Source organism: Empidonax traillii, unplaced genomic scaffold (assembly GCF_003031625.1).
Source record: "Empidonax traillii isolate 1590-97213 ecotype Southwest subspecies unplaced genomic scaffold, ASM303162v1 scaffold855:size277195, whole genome shotgun sequence".
In the NCBI taxonomy this organism is placed as follows: domain Eukaryota; kingdom Metazoa; phylum Chordata; class Aves; order Passeriformes; family Tyrannidae; genus Empidonax; species Empidonax traillii.
Window position 1 is genome coordinate 6,707 of NW_020956048.1, and position 17,312 is coordinate 24,018.

Below are 17,312 nucleotides of genomic sequence, written 5' to 3' on the forward strand. Positions count from 1 at the left end.
TTTTTTTTTTTTTTTTTTTTTTTTTTTTTTTTTTTTTTTTTTTTTTTTTTAGCAAATAATTCTCTTAATTATCAGGAGGCTTCCTTCTACAGTCAGGGAAAATAAAGCTATAGTAGGAGAGAAGTAATTAAATTTTATCATTGCATAACTGATTGTAAGCTTTCCTAGTAAAAGATCTCCAAGAAAATGGAGGGACAATTATGGTTTCTACGCTTTCTCCATTAGCCTTCTAGTTCATCATGTATTAGATGTTTGTGTATCTGCATTTGTATCTTGCCAAACACAACCAAATGGTCCCAATTTCTGCATTACTATTATACTACTAATAGTAGTATAATCAAAACATTCCAATATTTGCCATAGCTCAGTTTTCCTCCACTGTCAAGCATAAGGTGTAAGGCATGGGAACATTTGTCCACCTGAAGCATGTATCTTCCACACAAATTTCAAAATCAACCCAACTCTGTGACAAATTTGGCAGCTTTATGGATTTTTAGAGGTTGATATCACTCTGTCTCCAAAATTTTGGTAAGTAGTAAAAGGTAATGCTATCTGTGCACATGGTAGATAGAACTTCTCCAGTGAGACTGGCACAGTCTTTCAAAACATTTCTATGACAAATAAACACTTGGAGAACTTGCAAATCTGTGCTTCATGGAAGAGTGATGCCTTCAGTGACACTGGAAAAATCAGTTGTTTTGAAATTGAAAAACAAATCCATATTCCTAAATAAGGAGGTGATGGTAGCCTGGATGAATATTGTCACATTAAATAAACCCAAGAGGATAACTACATGGTTATTTTTTAGCTGGATTTTTTGGGGGGTCTTTGGTTGTTTGTTGGGTTTTTTTGTTTGTTTTGTGATTTGTCCTCAGAGGATTCCAATATTCCTCAAAGCAATATCAATTTGTTTGGATATCTGCACTATCCAGCAAGTCATCATCAGTGACTGATTTATGTTCATTGAGAGTTTGCTTTTAATTCCTCTTCTGAGTTTACTGAGCACAGAGAAGCACACCGAGTTGCAGAAGTATGTCTGCAGTGGCCACTGTGATCCAGCAATAATAAATGTGGCATTTTTTTTGTTCTTTTTCTGGCAACATCACTTACTTTGGTTTTCTCTCATCCAATTAGGGATATGCGGACTAAATAATGTCCTCTGAAAAAAATTTTCCTGACTTAAACTCTTAAAAATTGCCCCATCTCCTACATAATCAGAATTTTGCCAGTTCACTTTCATACGGAGACAGTTTGAGTCTGTTACTTGTTTGAAGCAACTTCAGCTTCCATCTTGCACATTCAAGGTGCCTTTATTGAGCAACTCTGATGTATTTTACAATGTGATATGCTCAGGAGTTGGCAATTAATGAGCTCCACAGGGGGTTCTAATTTAGCTCAGGTGGGAGATGGCAAGTTAAATTCTTGTTCCAGAGAAATAGGGTAGGAACTTAGGTCTGCTGTCTCTTAAACAGCTTCCAAAGTCATATGAGAGGGGGTTCACTCTTCATAATGTCAAAAGGAAAGATGGAGAATAGGCAAGAAGCCTAACTTTGGCTGCTTTGATTTCTAGTAAATGAACTATGATTCTTTAATTGCTAAAAATACTGGAAGCATGAAAAGGAAATCTGGAGTACCAACAGGCAAAAGAGCACATTTTAAGGCAGATGCGAAATGCTTCTTCCAGATGGGAGAGGGGGTTCGGATTCTCTCCAGTAAGGAAGATCTAACCTAAGTCATCAAGCCCTAGCTGGCTTTTCCAGTTAGTGTCTGATCTCTTGACAAGTTAAGGTGATTCAAACTGTTGCCTACTCCTCTAAGTACTTTCTTTCTTTTGCTTTTTCACATCATCTCTGACTTTAGTATACTATTCAATTAAATGTTTGTTTCTTCTTTGCTTTTCCTTTCCACAAATAGTATAAGTAAGTACATTGTGAGAGAAATAAAACTGCAGTTATTTTTAATTTTTTTGAGCTTGTCAGCTTTTATGTGCATCCTCTTTTTATAAGCTGGCAATTACACTTCTCTTGATGTAAAAATAAGGGCAATGGGATGGAGAAAATAAATCATTTTGACCTTTATATACCTTCCATATATTAAAAACTTCACAGAATGAAAGCAGGGATTACAAATTATAAGGAAAAATAATTATGGTATATAAAATAATCTGTTTCCTTATTTTTTATTTTTGGAGGTAGTGAAGAAGGCTTGATAGTGTCTTGTAATTGCTTCATTTGTTAAAAGCCATTGTAAATGATTCTGGCTTTGAGAAAAAATGTCAATCTCTTCTTTTGTGTTCTTTCCCTCTGCTTCCATTACCCACTTCAAGGTTTTTACTTTCTCTACCAGGCAAAGTGCTCAGAATCCAAGGCTATAAAGCAGGGATGCATAGTTCTGCTTCTAGTGTAGTGTCAATCGCATCTCTGAGAACCAGCCATTTCTGACATTAGTCTCTTTAATGGTTATGTTCAAAATATCTGTGCCATCATGTCATCGACTTCATGTCAGAGAGACGTACTTCAAAACAGGTACCAGGGCTGAGCACATGGGCTTGCAGTGACAAGCAAATAAGCAGAAAAATAATGTCTTAATATCTCTTTGTTTTCTTTTCTGCTTTTCCATTTCATGATTTTTAGTCAAAATACATGTTTCTCTTACCTTTGATAGGATTGTATACTGCTGTGTAAAATACTACCTGTTAGCAATTTATATCCTGGTGACTCACACTGGAAGCCTTATTATGTATCAAAAGAAATGAAACAATATGAAACAAATGGAATATGGTGTTGCATTGGGTTTCTTCATAATATAGATTCTTTTTCTTATGGTGTTTTTAAAAATGTCTATGACTGTAAAGCTTGAAAGTTATATTCTTATGTAACTTTCTGTTACTTTGGATTATATATACTACAATAAGTATATATTTATTGTTATATTTCTTCATAGATATTTCATTGATCATAACACAGAAGAAGATAGGTATTTCACCATTGATGCTAGTACTGGGACCATTAAGACTGCCAAGATCTTTGACAGAGAGGAGACACCTTGGTACAACATCACAGTGGCTGCTTCTGAGATAGGTAAATAATATATTTGGCATGTAGTATTAAACATAAATCTTAGAAAGGAAAATAATAATTTTCAGATTTTAAGAAACACCATCTTGAGATGTTATGTTCTTTTTAATACCATTGGGGTTTTAGCCAGTCTGGATAAAGGAGAGGTTTTTTTGTGTGTGTGAATATCCTAAATCTACAGAACAAGTAAACAAAATGCCCCATGCCTATGTGGTTCCACCTGTGTAAATTTACCCTGTTTTTCTGTATGTAACAGAAGGCAGCCAGTTTACCCAGGAACAGTTCCAAGCATTCAGTGTCCTAAAATTAATATCTTATCTGGTTTGTGTTTCATAGTTCCTACATCTCCGAAGTTAACACTTTATAGTACTGTCTGAGAAATTCATCCTTGTTTCTTGTATCTACTATTGAACTGTTTTAGCAAATTGGATGTTAATATGCCTGTGTTAATTTATCAGGGTATACTTCTGGCCTTTAATTAGGCAAATCACCAGGTAAAGATACAACAAATACTTACCAGTACATTTGCAAGTCCCCTAACTTTGATGAATTTCGATTGCCTCAGATATGCTCTACAATAATCAAAAAATGTCTGGCTGAGTAGTCCTAGATAAATATTTTTACATGAGGCAAGGACAGTTTAAAGAACGTTTCAGTTGACTTTTTCATTACAGTGTCTTTATTTTTTCACAGTCAAATTTTAAATTAAAAAACTCAATAAAGAAAATGAAGAAAAAAAAATCCCAACCTGGATCAATAGATTCAGCCCTGCTAAACTCTATACATGATATAATTTTTTCCTTTTTTTTTTTTTCTATGTGTGTATATTCCATCATTTCCATATAACAAAATACAAGGTTTACTTTTAAGAGATGTCACTGATATTTTTGAGCCTGGTCTTCTTTCATCTGTGCATTTCTGGGTTAAAATGTAATATGTTGTGCCACTAGATCACTAGCATATGCTACAGAATAAACGGCATGAACATATTTTATAAAGACAACAAATTTTTTCTTATTATTGTACCTACTTTCACAACTAAAATGACATTTTGAGCTACGTACTTTTCTATAGTAAACAATAAAATCTAGAGTTTTATGGTTAGCTCTTTGAAAAGGTAACCACTGACACTTCTGTGTGCTTATCAGTGTCTTCATATATATAGTGCTATTTCAGTGCAGCATGAAATAAAACATAATGTAAGCCTAATTATAAGCAAGTGAACAGTAAGTACTAATTTGAAATAAGATTTGAAAACTACATTGAGATATTGAAAAAAGGAGTAGTCATGATTCCTTTTTTGGTAGCCATTAAAATGTAATTATTTTGCAGAAAGAAATCTCAATAACATAAAACTTAAACATAGGTTCCTACACATTATTTATTTCACATAATCAAAAGAATGGTATTACATGTATCGTGCTGAGAAAATAATATGGAGAAAGGAGGATTATGTTTATAACTAATACAGAATAGAATAAATAATGAGGATGATATGTCTTTTTTTTTTAAGGGACTTAGAATTCTCTGTTCCAGGTGCAACTTGTTACAGGAAAATATAGATCTAGTTTTTTCTCCCTTTCATTGCCTTTGTTACTGATAGAGTTGGAAAAATATGTAAGTCTATACTATCAGTTGGGAAAACAATTCAGCTATGAAGAAAGAAAGAGATAGTAGTGAAGAAGAGATGGATGACAGACAGACTCACATAACAGGCAGCCTTTTCTTGCATCTGCTTCTTCAGCCATTTTCTTATCTGCAGTAATTTGAAAGTTACAACATTGTTGTACTCTTCCAAATCTGTTATGAAACTAGTAATTGAATCTGTGGTGGAGCAAGAAGCATATGTATGGTGCAACAATGCCAAAGCTCTTACTTTAAGCGCTATCCCATATCCACAATCTTTTATGGCATTTGCTTTAAAGTCCATACACAAGGTATTGCAGAACTAAGACTAAAGCTGAAAAATAGGTTAAAGGCTATGACCATAGTGTTTTTTTAGCTGTAGCAGTGGGAGTCTTCGAGTTTTTCTATCATGGTAGAAGGCATTTGCAGCTTCTGACACCATTTGCTTCTCCAGGAACATAGCAGAACCTGTGAGGCTCAGAAAGATTGTACTGCTTCAGAAAGAGGTGCTCCACAGAAATAAAGCATTGGTTGTAGTTGAAGTGTTTTTCTCCCTTGACATTTCACTTATAGAATTCAGTTTCTACCTATCATCCTTTCAGCAGCTATTTTTAGCTAGGCTTACTTTGCATAACTGAAATTTAGAATCAGCATCATATTTCTACCCTCAAATGTATGATATCCTCATGCTATTCTTTCTGAACCTTCCATAGGACATTTATTTTAATTTTTTTTCTCAGTATGTGATATACACTCTGCACTGGTCATGTGTCCTCTCTGAAATCAGTGGAAATTCTACCACTTTCCTCTGTGGGAGTAATGCTGATATAATAATCAATGGGTTCCTTCTGTTTATACTGCTACTTCTTAAAGCACACTAGAGTTCCTTACTATAAGAATGAATTGTCAATCCTTTTTTTCTTTAACAACAGCATACAGTGATGAAGAGTGGGATTTTGGTATCCAGAAGCTCTTGCTTTGAGTGTTTCAGTACTGGTACTTCCTGAACTTCCTCTAATACCTGTGGTATTAGAGAATAAGATGATAAAGGTATACTGTATTTTATATTGTAGGATCTACAAACTATGTCTGGGGCAGGGGCAAGGAGTAGTAGGAGTAGTAGTAGTGGTATTTTAAAATACAGTTTTACATAGAATTATTCACATTTCATTTTTTTTTTTAGAATTTTTTGGAAAAACATATATAAGTCTATTTGAAAGAAGGAGGAGATAGAATTTGCTTGGCTCTAGTAAAGGTTTTTGTACAAGTCTTTGACAAGAGTAATGAAAATAGGAAAATATAATAGACTTGTTTAGAGGAAAGTAATACAGTCATAGTAAATGGCTGTCCCTTTGGAAGTGGAAGAAGTTAAGGCTGAGCTATTTTAGAGATTGGTGTAGGATCTGTCAATTGCAATTCTTTGTAATAATATCACTCACTAGGAAGTGATCTCAACAGGCTGGAGAAATGTGTGAACAGGAAACTTCATGAAGTTTAATAGGAGGAAATGCAAAGTCCAGCATCTGGAGAGGGAATAATCCTGTGCAGCAGTCTACATGCAATGCCAGCTGTATGTAGAGCAGCTTTTGAAAGAAGGGTGTGAAGGTCCTGGTGGATGAAGGTTGAACATGAGCCAGCAATATGCCCTTGTGGCAGAAAAGGCCAATGGCATTCTGCACTGTGTGAGAAGGAGTGATTTCAGCAGGTTGAGAGAGGTGATCTTTCCCCTCTGTACAGCACTGATGAGGCCGTGTGTGGAATGCAGTGTCCAGATCTGGGCTCCCAGTACAAAATAGATATGGACATACTGGACTAAGTCCAGTGCAGGGGTATGACATCATTAAGGACTGGAGTATCTCTTATAGGAGAAAAGACTGAAAAATCTGGGGCTGTTCATCCTGGAGATGAGAAGGTTCAGAAGGAGCTTATGGGTGTGTTTAAATAATTATTAACTAATATGAGGAAGGACTCATCTGAGTAGTATCCAGTGAAATGACAGGAGACAATAAATTGAAATACAGAGAATTCCATTTAAATGGAATAAGAAAAATGTTTTTACTGTGAGACTGATCAGAAATTGGGACAGGTCACTAGATAGGTTGTGGATTCTACATCTTCGGAGATATTCAAAACCCAACTGGACATAGGCCAGAATAATGTACACTAGTTGATCTGGCTTTAAGCAGAAGACTTGGACTTGCTGATCTATCGAGGTACCTTCCAAATTTAATGATTCTATGATTTTCTAATATTGGGAACTGTGTTTTGAATGTGGAGAAGACAACAAATTGTGATGTATTCTCAAAGAAAACAAGTGATTTTAAAAACAATTGTAGGTGATTCCATTAAGGTTTCTTTCAAGCATATATTAGTGCTGATAACAAAAGCAAAAGCAACAATAGCAGCAAAACCCCAAATCATAGTAACTGCAAGAGAAAGTAAATGCAAATGGAAAATAAATGCACTAAATGCAAATAGATGGACTTTTGCCAGTGCCAAAGCCAATTTCAGTTAGAAAAATAAACATATACTTCAAAGTTTTTGAAAGAAGTGCTGAAAATAAGACAAATAATAGTATCATTGAAGTTCAAGAAGAAGGAATAAAAGCCACACAGAGAAATAAACACTGGTGATTGAAGGCCTAGGAGAACATCTTGATGTGAGAATCAAAGTGAGGATTATAGCTTTCGCTGGAAATTTCTGTTTAGAAATGTTGCAAGGAATACTTAGTCATAAATTCCTTTTAGATATTATTTATAACACCAGAACTGCCTGTGTTCAGCATTTACTAAGTAGACATGGAGCAACCCAGCTTCTAGATATGGCTTTCAGAGGATGCTAAGATCAAAAGGCAGCTGGAATTCATAAAGTACTGGACATGTAGATGGATAATAACTGTTCTTGCAATTGGAAACACAATTTTTGAAAGCAAAATAAGTGCTCATGTTTCAAAAATTTCAGAGACACTTTCTATTGGGAATTTTTCATGCATTTCTCTTATGCAACTGGAAAGCATACCAGTATCTAAAATTTCTGGGTTTACTAGGTTGTCAATAGTTTTGTGATGGAGTTATGGTGTTCCTGAATGTCTCCAGAATGGTTTGCAATGGCTGAGAACGGAAAAGCACATAATTTCCTTTTATTTACCTAAAAGACCAAATTAAATACGACAAGCACACAAACTTGTCTTTGAAGGGTCAATAAAGAGTTCCTAATTTGTAAGCTGTGGAGAGGCTGCAGAGAACAGGAGAACTGATATAACAGTGTTCCTGCTAGGTTCTGTCACATCCTCCAGACTTAAAGAAATCCTATCAAGAGAGACTGAAAAATGACCACATGAAATGATACTGTATTTACAGAGTTTTGATACTGCAATAGATTAGAAATCAAAATACTGAAGAGACCTCATTATGCAATTGATTTTACAGGAAAAAAAACAAACAACAAAACAAACAGAAATCTCCAAGGTATTAGACAAAAACAGATAATGGAAAAAAACCACAAAGCAAATATATTTGTCTTTGTTGATACATCTTTTGTATTTACTATGCCATGCATATTCTTCATACTAGCTTCAGGGAAAAAGATAGCCAAGTGTTGAGTTAGAGCAGTGTTTCATTGACAAAATATGCAATACCTTATGATGTGATATTGAAAAGATACCACAAAAAAACCAGTCATTACAAAAAAACATTCAAAGAAATAACTTTCAGACATATTTTTCTAGAGTGCCAACAAACCCTGTTCAGAATTAAAATATGTGAAAAGACAGGATAGTTCACAGGAATAAGAGTTTGGAACAGTTAGTTTGCAAGACTTAGAATAAAAAGCATTAAAATGCATTTTCTAATTATAATATAAGCAGTTTTTTAATCAGTAAGTTTTGGTAAAAACAATGACAGAAATATATGGTTACACAATTCAAATGAATATAGGATGTACAAAGACAAATACTAATTTGTAGCAGTGAAATATAAAATGTCTTGACATCTTGAATGAATAGAATAGTGAAAGTCCTATAATTGCATCAAATAAACAGATGAAGTATATAATTATAGTGAGGTGCAGTTATATCTTTTCCTTAGGAACACAGGGATATTGCCAACTCATATTGCCATTAATGAACAGCAACTCATGAGAAGAGCTTGACAGTTCTTTTTCACATTTTATGGTTGAATGGTAGCTGAAAAGACATTACTGAGATTTTGGTAGGATATTAAAATATATTATTCCTGGTAATATATTGAGACTGTCATATGAAGAAGGAGAACTCAAGCTAGAGTGGAAATGGAAAGTATAAACAATATCCCTGTTAATGCTATTAAGAGGCACACTGATTTATATTACAAGAAGTAGAATGACAAGACAAATATACACAATTCATTTCCACTTATTTTGAAACCTGTGAAAACAACATATGCATTGCATGAAGGAAATAAGTCTATGGAGTAATAACTTCCCTGCCTACAGCATTGAAAAAAATAGAAAATAACAGGAATTTATAAAAGAAGTATTTTCTAATTTTAATTTTTTCTACATAATCAAGACCAGCTCCAATACCTTGTGTTAAATAATTAATTTTTAGAAAATTTTCCCTTTTCAGTATCTATAAGAATGAAATCTAATTACAGTGTTATAACCTCCTAACCCTCTGAGGCACAAGCTGAGCTTGTTCCTAGATTTATGTTTCAGTTTTTCTTTGAAGTGAATTTTTTTTCTTACAAAAATGAAAAATGTCTTTATGATTTTTGGTCTCAGTTTTGTTCTTCAAAACTAGCAGGTTTTTTTAACAATAGAGAATAGACTTAAATAGTGGAATCAATTTTTTGAACATTAACAGGGAATGTATTGTTTTGCTGTATTTGCAATTATTAAAAACATTACAGAAGCAGAAATAATGTTGTTATCATAAACCTTGCCTTCACCAGGAAAAAAATCACATTCATCCTTTGTCTTTGACCTCACTTGTATTCTGCCTGCTAGCTCAGTTTCAGAAAGAGTTTTGGTATTGATAATATTTACATTATTTTTCCAAGAAACAGAATCTGTCACAAAAGTATTTCCCTAAATGTTAAACAGATTAAAGGATTAAAGTAGATTTTAAAAACCAAAATGTCTGAGTTTTAAGACTGTATTTGTCATGGGGTAGTGACAAACTGGATATTATTCTTAACAATATGAATTCATAGAATCATAAAGTTTGGAAAAGACTTCTAAGATCATTGAGTCCAACAATTTAGCCTGAAGAAAAGGAGGCTCAGGGGAGATGTTACTGCTCCCTACAACTGCCTGAAAGGAGGTTGCAGCAAGATGAGGGTTGATCTCTTCTCCAAAGTAACAAGCAATAGGACAAGAGGAAATAATTTCAAGCTATTTAATCTGGATATTAGGAAAAGTTTCTTCACTGACAGGGTGGTCCAGCTTTGGAACAGGTTCTCCAGGAAAGCAGTGGAATCGCTATCCCTGAAAGTGTTTAAAATCTGTGTGGATATAGCAGTATCTGCCACTCTTTTAAATGTACTAATCAATGTGATAAGGAAAGCCTACACAAAACTATTTAAAAAATCCAATAGTTGTTGAAAGGCAGCTAGTTCAAGAAGTGATGCTTCTAATTCCAATTTTGGTATTTATTCCCTGTTTATATTGGTTTGATTATTGACTTCTAAGCATGCTATATTTTTTTCTCTGTTTCTTTGGGGAAAACTATGATGAAAATATTCCTATATTGTCATCTGAAGATGGTGCTAGGCTACAGCTTTTTTTGATTACCAAGGTCGGTATAGATTTTGGGATCGCATGGCATTGTGAATCAGTAACTGAGTCTCAAAACAGACATTTCTGGCCACAGAACCAGTATATTTTGTGATACACTGATTATTTGGAGGTGAGCACCAACATCATCTATGAGCTGCGGAATTTTGCTTGCATTAAGGCAGAGGGGGTTTCCAGCTTGAGAGCTATAAATGTTTTCAGTCTGCTGCAGTGCTACAATCATTACTATTGCTCCTGTAGCTGCTGCTTCTATCACTACTAGCATGATCTAAGAGAAGTGAGCAGTGCCTTTAGGTTTGTGTTCATCAGTGAAAAGTTATATTTTGCTACAAGAAAAAAAAGTAAAAATATTTTCTAACCAACTACTGGTAACAATATTTAGAATACTCACTAGCTGAAAAAGCAGACTATAAAATTACACTTATTATTAGGTTTTGCATAATTTTCAACTTGCCAGAAAATTTAGTTTATCACATGTACACCATCCTGAATTAAACCCAGTATTTTCTGAATATTGCCATAGTCACTTATATATTAGACATTATTTCATCACTTTAGATCTGTTTCAGTAGTATATTTTATCCTTCCTAGATCTGTGTTTATTATTCTAATCTGTTAAAACTAATCCTTATTAGAGAAGTGTGATGAGCTCTTTATAATTTTCTTTAAAAAGTAAGGGTACAGATAGTTAGTTGGTAATTTCCTATGCATTGGTTTGCCTCATACGGTCTTGAAAAGATGTCAAAATGAGGTTTGTATACTATAGTTAAATAGTTCATAACTGTTTAACTCTACCAATCCAGGAAAAAAAACAAACCAAAGTAAACAAAAAACCATAATAACAAACAAAAAAAGAAAATGAAACAGACAAAAAGCAAATAAACAAAGCCACAAATGACTATTCATCTCAAGACCTCTATCCTGAGAATCATTTAGGTAGAGTTTATTTTCATAAAGCCATTGGAATGAAAAGGAAATATCACACAGCAGTAGCTGTATTAAAAAAGCTTTCTTCTTAAATAGGGATTTTAAAGTTGGCCCTGAAGAAACTAATAAAAGATTCGAGGCTTCAAACTGGCTGCTGATAGGGTCTTCTGTAAATTTACAGTGGACTCACCAGTGGAGGATCTGATAATGAAATTAATTCACTTTACAGATTTTTAGTATACTGCAAAAAAATCTAATCTGGGAAAAGTCTCAAGCATAAGAAAGCAACTATCTAGCATAGGTGAATCAGATCAATGTTTCTGCTTCAGTTACTCCTTAAAACAGGGAACATTCACTTTGAAAAAGCTGCTCTAGAGGCATAATGCTAATAGGACACAGAATGTTTTATAATGTGCAGGCCTGAAATTTATGTCAGCACTGATTATCTTAAAACTGGAAATCTGCCAAACTGCTGCAAGAAATATGTCTAATTAACAAAAATGTACTATTAATAGGGCCAGTTATTAGAGTGGTTTGGAGATCATAAGGGAGTTATATACCTGAAAAAGATTGTAGTTTATATTGATTCCCTAAACCAAAACATAAAAGAAAAATTAAAAAAGCAAAAAACTTGTAAATGCTTCAATTCATTCTCATTCTCTTCCCCCACTACAAACTGTTCTGTCATCTTGCATACAAATCTATGTTATATGCACAATCTTCCAGGCTGTTTTTGTAAGTGGTGTTAATACTGTCCCTATTAGCATTTTGTAGTGAGCAGGCTGTCAGTATGGAAATTTGCCTGCAAATGTCAGTGATCCCGTGATATAACTGCTTCCAGAGAGATACTAATAATACTTCGTGTGTTAAGAACTCTTTCAAACTAGTGAGGTATTTATAAGTTCTTTATACTGAAAAGCAGCTGCAGAAGAAATAAAGGTAAACTTTCTGAATCTCCATAAAATCTCTCTGTGAAAATACTGCAAATCTAACTGACTAGAGTAAGACTGGTCTGGGTAGTAGTGACTGGCATACAAAAGGACATCTTTAAGGTGAGGCAAAGAGGTCGGCTACACTCTACTGAAACAAAAATAGTTACCCTTTTGCCTCACACTGGACTAAAAAGTTTGATTTTTCCTTCCACAGCGACTATTCTAACATACCAGACCTAAAGAGCAGTCCTCTATCTCTGGTACCCTCTGCCCTGTGCTCTTCCTGCTTTTTGGCTCCCTTCATTTTAGATGTATTATGTCCCCTTGTACCTTTGAAGATGGCACTGCTTTGAGCTGGAGACTGGACCAGTGACCTCCAGAAGTCCCTTTCAACTAAGATTTTTCAGTGATCCTATGATTACCTGATAATCACCGCCTTTTTTTGGCTTCTGGCTAAAACTCCTTTGAGTTTTCTCTAGTATTAAAATCCTCAAATTCTTCATTATAGTTTTGAATACCCTCCAAAATGAATTTGTTCCTCTTTAACCCTTTACTGTGATCTCCACCTTTTATCTCCTTTCCATGCTTTTGTGTGCTCTTTATGTGCATTGTGTCCTTCCTTTCATTTATACCACTTTCTAATTCACAAATCGCACAAATTACGTGTGACAACCTCCCCAACAAATAGTCAAAACCAAAGTTTCTTTTAGCCCTAGATACCACGTTCTGTAATTATAATTACAGGATTTTTGTGATTGCATTGTTTGATAATGTTGACAAAGGAAGTTACCTAAATCATTTGTAAGCTATATTTAAGTGAGCAGTAAGAAATATTAAATCTCTACTGCTTATGCTGTTCTGCACAGCTTCTTGACCTACCTCCAGGAAAGAAACAAACATATTTTTGTGTTAATGATCATACTGCAAAGAATCTCCTGGAGAGAAGATTGATTCCTTCAGTAGTAAGAGCAAAAGTAGATAAATGGTTCCCTTCTCTGAAATCCTTAGTGGACAGCAAAGCGTCATTCTTTCTCACCTTCACTTCACGTATCCTCAGCACTTTAACATTCCTCAAAGTTTACCACTAAAGGTATTTTCTGGATAACAATAGAAACCCTCTGTCATGTGTGAACACAATTGAGATAGCCCATTTTAGTCCCTTAGTTTACCTCTTACAAAGATAGTCATAGGTTCAGGGTAAAGCTGAAAATAAGAATATTTAAGGAAAATTTCAGCAAGAAAATAGAATTTGCAAGTCTGTAAATGTCTTCTGAGTGTTCTAACTGTTCAAACAGTTCTTCTAACTTCTAATGCTAATGTTAATGGGAATAGAGGTTCTTCTGTTATCTGTCAAGTCTTGTGTTGACTTTTTTGATCTCCTTTCAGTTCCCATTTTATGGGGACAATTGATTAAGTTCCAAAATGAAGTGAAATCATCAGGCGAACATAAACATATTAGTTCAAAAGACGATGAGAAAAATCTGGAGAGAACCTCTAAGCCCTAGACGCTTTGGCTAGCATCCCATGTGAAAACAGAGAAGATAGAAATAGATCTCTCCATTTGACAAAAGAAACTTCAACGTTCTCAAATATCTTTTCATTGCAAGCCTAGATCACTGATCACTTCGAAGCCAAGTATATGTCTAATCAATGCTTTCCAGAATTCTGAGCAGAGAATACTAAAGGAGTGACAAAAATAAGGTGTTTTACAAATGACCCTCTTTGACAGAAGCATGATGTAATTACTATCAAAATAAACAAGACAAATGAGATTTAGACTACTAATGTTTTTCTCTTTTTTTTTTGCCTTTGCTTCTCATGAGCACTCATAGAGACATGAATTTTTAATATGTCAGTGTGTGATACTGCATTTTATTGCATTTGAACAGTTGATTTTGCTATCTTCTACTGATAGTCTCATTTAACTGGTGCATGGCAGATGAAGTTTGTCATCTAATTAATTGATACTTATATGGACCAGAAGGTGTATATTAGTTAATTATAAAAAGTTTAAATGCATAATTCTTTCAATAAAATAAAATTACCTATTATTTAGAAGTAAGAACAAGGGCACTATGGATTGAAAAGAATTGTTGGGCTTTTTTTCCATTTTGTCATGGAAAGTGTATTCTCACTGAAAGGATTCTATTTATTGTGCTTCTTTGAGGGAGAAAGTTTTCTGAGGGTGAACTCTCATGAAAGTACAGGTCATAGACTGAGAGACTGGTACTTAGACATTGCTTTCTTTCTGCAAAAAAAGACCCAGTAACTACTTTGAGAAACAGTATAATAACTTGTGAAAAACCAGAACTCAAGTTTGGGAAAGGCTTATGCATTCATATTTTATTATTATGTTTGTATTTTGTTTTGTCAACTCTTTAAGGAACTGTGAAAAAGAATAAATGCTTTGATTTTTTTTTTTTTTTTGCATTATATTTAATTCAGTAGTGTGGTGACACTTTCACATTCATTGCAAAGCAACTGATCATAACTTGCATTTGACTTAAGTGACTTAGGACTCATACCATACTTCCCACTTTTTTTAATTACAATTTTTTTCAAAACAGTTAGTGAAGCACAGCAAACGTATTTTAATATATTGCTACCTAAATTTCTGTAATAAACCACTTTTAAATTGAGGATGTCAAGGAATATTGAGTACTTCAAAGGGCTTAATACACCCTTGTGTGTTTTGCAGACAATCCTGAACTAGTGAGCCACGTTCCAGTTGGGGTTCGAATCCTGGATATCAATGACAATCCTCCAGAGCTTGCCAGAGATTATGATGTAATCGTCTGTGAAAATGCAAAGCCTGGTCAGGTAACTCTCACAGTTATCTTTGTCCCAGTGATAAAGAACAATTACTTTGTTAATGTAACATGTCAGAAGTTTGATTTGGGGAACATGTCATAGTTCTTTTTGATTTCATTTTAACTGTATTAGGACGAAGGGAGAAAATTTTTCTTGTCATTGCAAAAAGAGAACCCAAACTCTCTTCTGTAAAAGCAAGTAAAACTTTAATCTTGTCAGATAAGTGATAGAATTTGACAAGCCACTATCCTAAACAAAGTGAATGAAGCAGATTTAACATTTCTCATCTAAATGCCAAATAGTAGCAAGGTTTCAAATAAAGCTCACTGAAATGGTTCGCAAACATGACTGGAACCCTAATTTTTTGAAGGTTGACTGCCCTTGTCTATGCAGGGTCATTATAGAACAGATGTTGAATGAGTTTATCACAACTATGAGCATGGGGAGGGTTCAAATGAGAGTAAATAGCTGAATCATATTCTAGCCACTGCTCCTGTGATCAATGCATTTCACTGCTCTCCTGGGTTTGACAGTTTTACCAAGTGTCTTTGCTTTTCTGCGTAGAGTGAGTTTTTACTCACCACACTATGCTAGTTTTGCATTATTGCACAGGTTGTATGTTTCAATTATGAGCTCATATCTTCCCTGAAGAATATATTATGAGTAATAACATTTTTTTAATCAAATCCTTAAAAACAGTGCACATAAATACATAGTGGCATATTTCTTAAATTTTAAAGCATAGATTATAAAAATGATATATTTCATTTGACTATTACCTGATCAAAGTTATCTTCACTCTAACAATGTCCAAAAGCTGACACCTAAAGAGCAGTATAAGAATATGGCAAGCATGTGTGATACTTACCCAAGAACTTCCCTCGTCTCAGATCACTAGCAGATCATTTCCTGACCCAAATGTGGTTTCTGTGTTTTTAATAATCCTTTAATAACAATGGCATATGAATCTGCCTAGCTTTTCCCACAGTCAGCATAAGCTTTTGTAATTTTACAGTTTAACTGGATGCTTCAATAAGACCTACCACCTTTTTTTTTTTTTTCTTTTAAATCTTCCTATGCTGTATTCAATTGATGATTACCAGTTCTTGCTTTGAGGGAGAGGGAGAGAGAGAAAATGCAGTTGATCCCTGTTTATTATCACTGTGCCGTGCATAAATCTTTAGCGCATTGCCCCTTAGCCATCCCTTGTCCAGACTGAAGAGTCCTTCTTAACTGGGACAAGCCGTGATAGAGCCCTTTTAGACTTTCGATCATTCATCTTTTCTTCCTTTGAACTTTTTCCAATTCCTCTCTATTCACCTTGAGGGGGAATCAAGATTCAAGATGCAGGTATGCAGTAGTTTATAATTCTTGTAATAGTTTATGCTTCATAGTATATGATGATCTCTGCTCTTTAGTACTTTCACAGCAATTTCTAAAAGGGGCTTTGCTTTTTAACCACTAGTAAGCACTGAATGCAAAAAAAATGCCTGCCATAACACCAATAATATTAAAAGTAATAGTCAGCTCAGAGATCATCATCATGTATGTGAAGTTAAGACTTTATGTCTAAGTATAATTAATTTCACCTGTCTTTGTCTGACTACTGAGTATTGGAAAGTCTTTGATGTCAGCCCTTTCTTTCTTCTTCCTTGATTAATTCAGTATCATAAGTAGATTGAGTGGGCTGATAATCATACTTCTGTAAGACATTTATTATTATATTGACCAACAAATGGCCAAACATAAACAGGAAATTTCTGTGATTTTCTCTTCTTGTGGAATAGACAATTTACAGAAGAGACTCTATGTCTTTTGAGCAAGTATATGCACAAGGACCTTTCCTCTTATCTAATAACTGCATAGCTTTCTTCAGTGCTGTTATTGAGAGATTTCCTTCAAAGCCCTGGAAAATCTAAATCGGTCTGTCTGTTAACTGAATGTCTCTTATTAAATCCTTATAAAATAAAAATAGTGTTCTGAAAACCTCAAATAAAGCCAAATACAGAAGAATTAGAACTTGTAAAATATTGAGGAGGGGGAAAGATAAAATCTCATAAGCATAAATTACAATTGCTTTCAACTTTTTATGGTATTTTTTAAATTATATAATTTAGCAATAAATATTAAATTATTATAACCAATAATAAGCTTGAGCATGCAGTGA

The 17,312-nt window shown here is 34.2% G+C and overlaps 1 protein-coding gene across 1 annotated transcript in view; it reads left to right on the plus strand.

The window, feature by feature from the left end:
• Window positions 1–2,943: 2,943 nt before the first annotated feature.
• Window positions 2,944–17,312, plus strand: part of LOC114067057 (cadherin-18-like) — a gene marked incomplete at its 5' end in the record, with an annotated part of 33,258 nt that continues 18,889 nt past the window's right edge. The window contains 2 exons of the mRNA XM_027902239.1: window positions 2,944–3,080; window positions 15,033–15,154. Coding sequence (XP_027758040.1) covers window positions 2,944–3,080; window positions 15,033–15,154 — 259 coding nt within the window. The remainder of the gene's footprint in view (window positions 3,081–15,032; window positions 15,155–17,312) is intronic.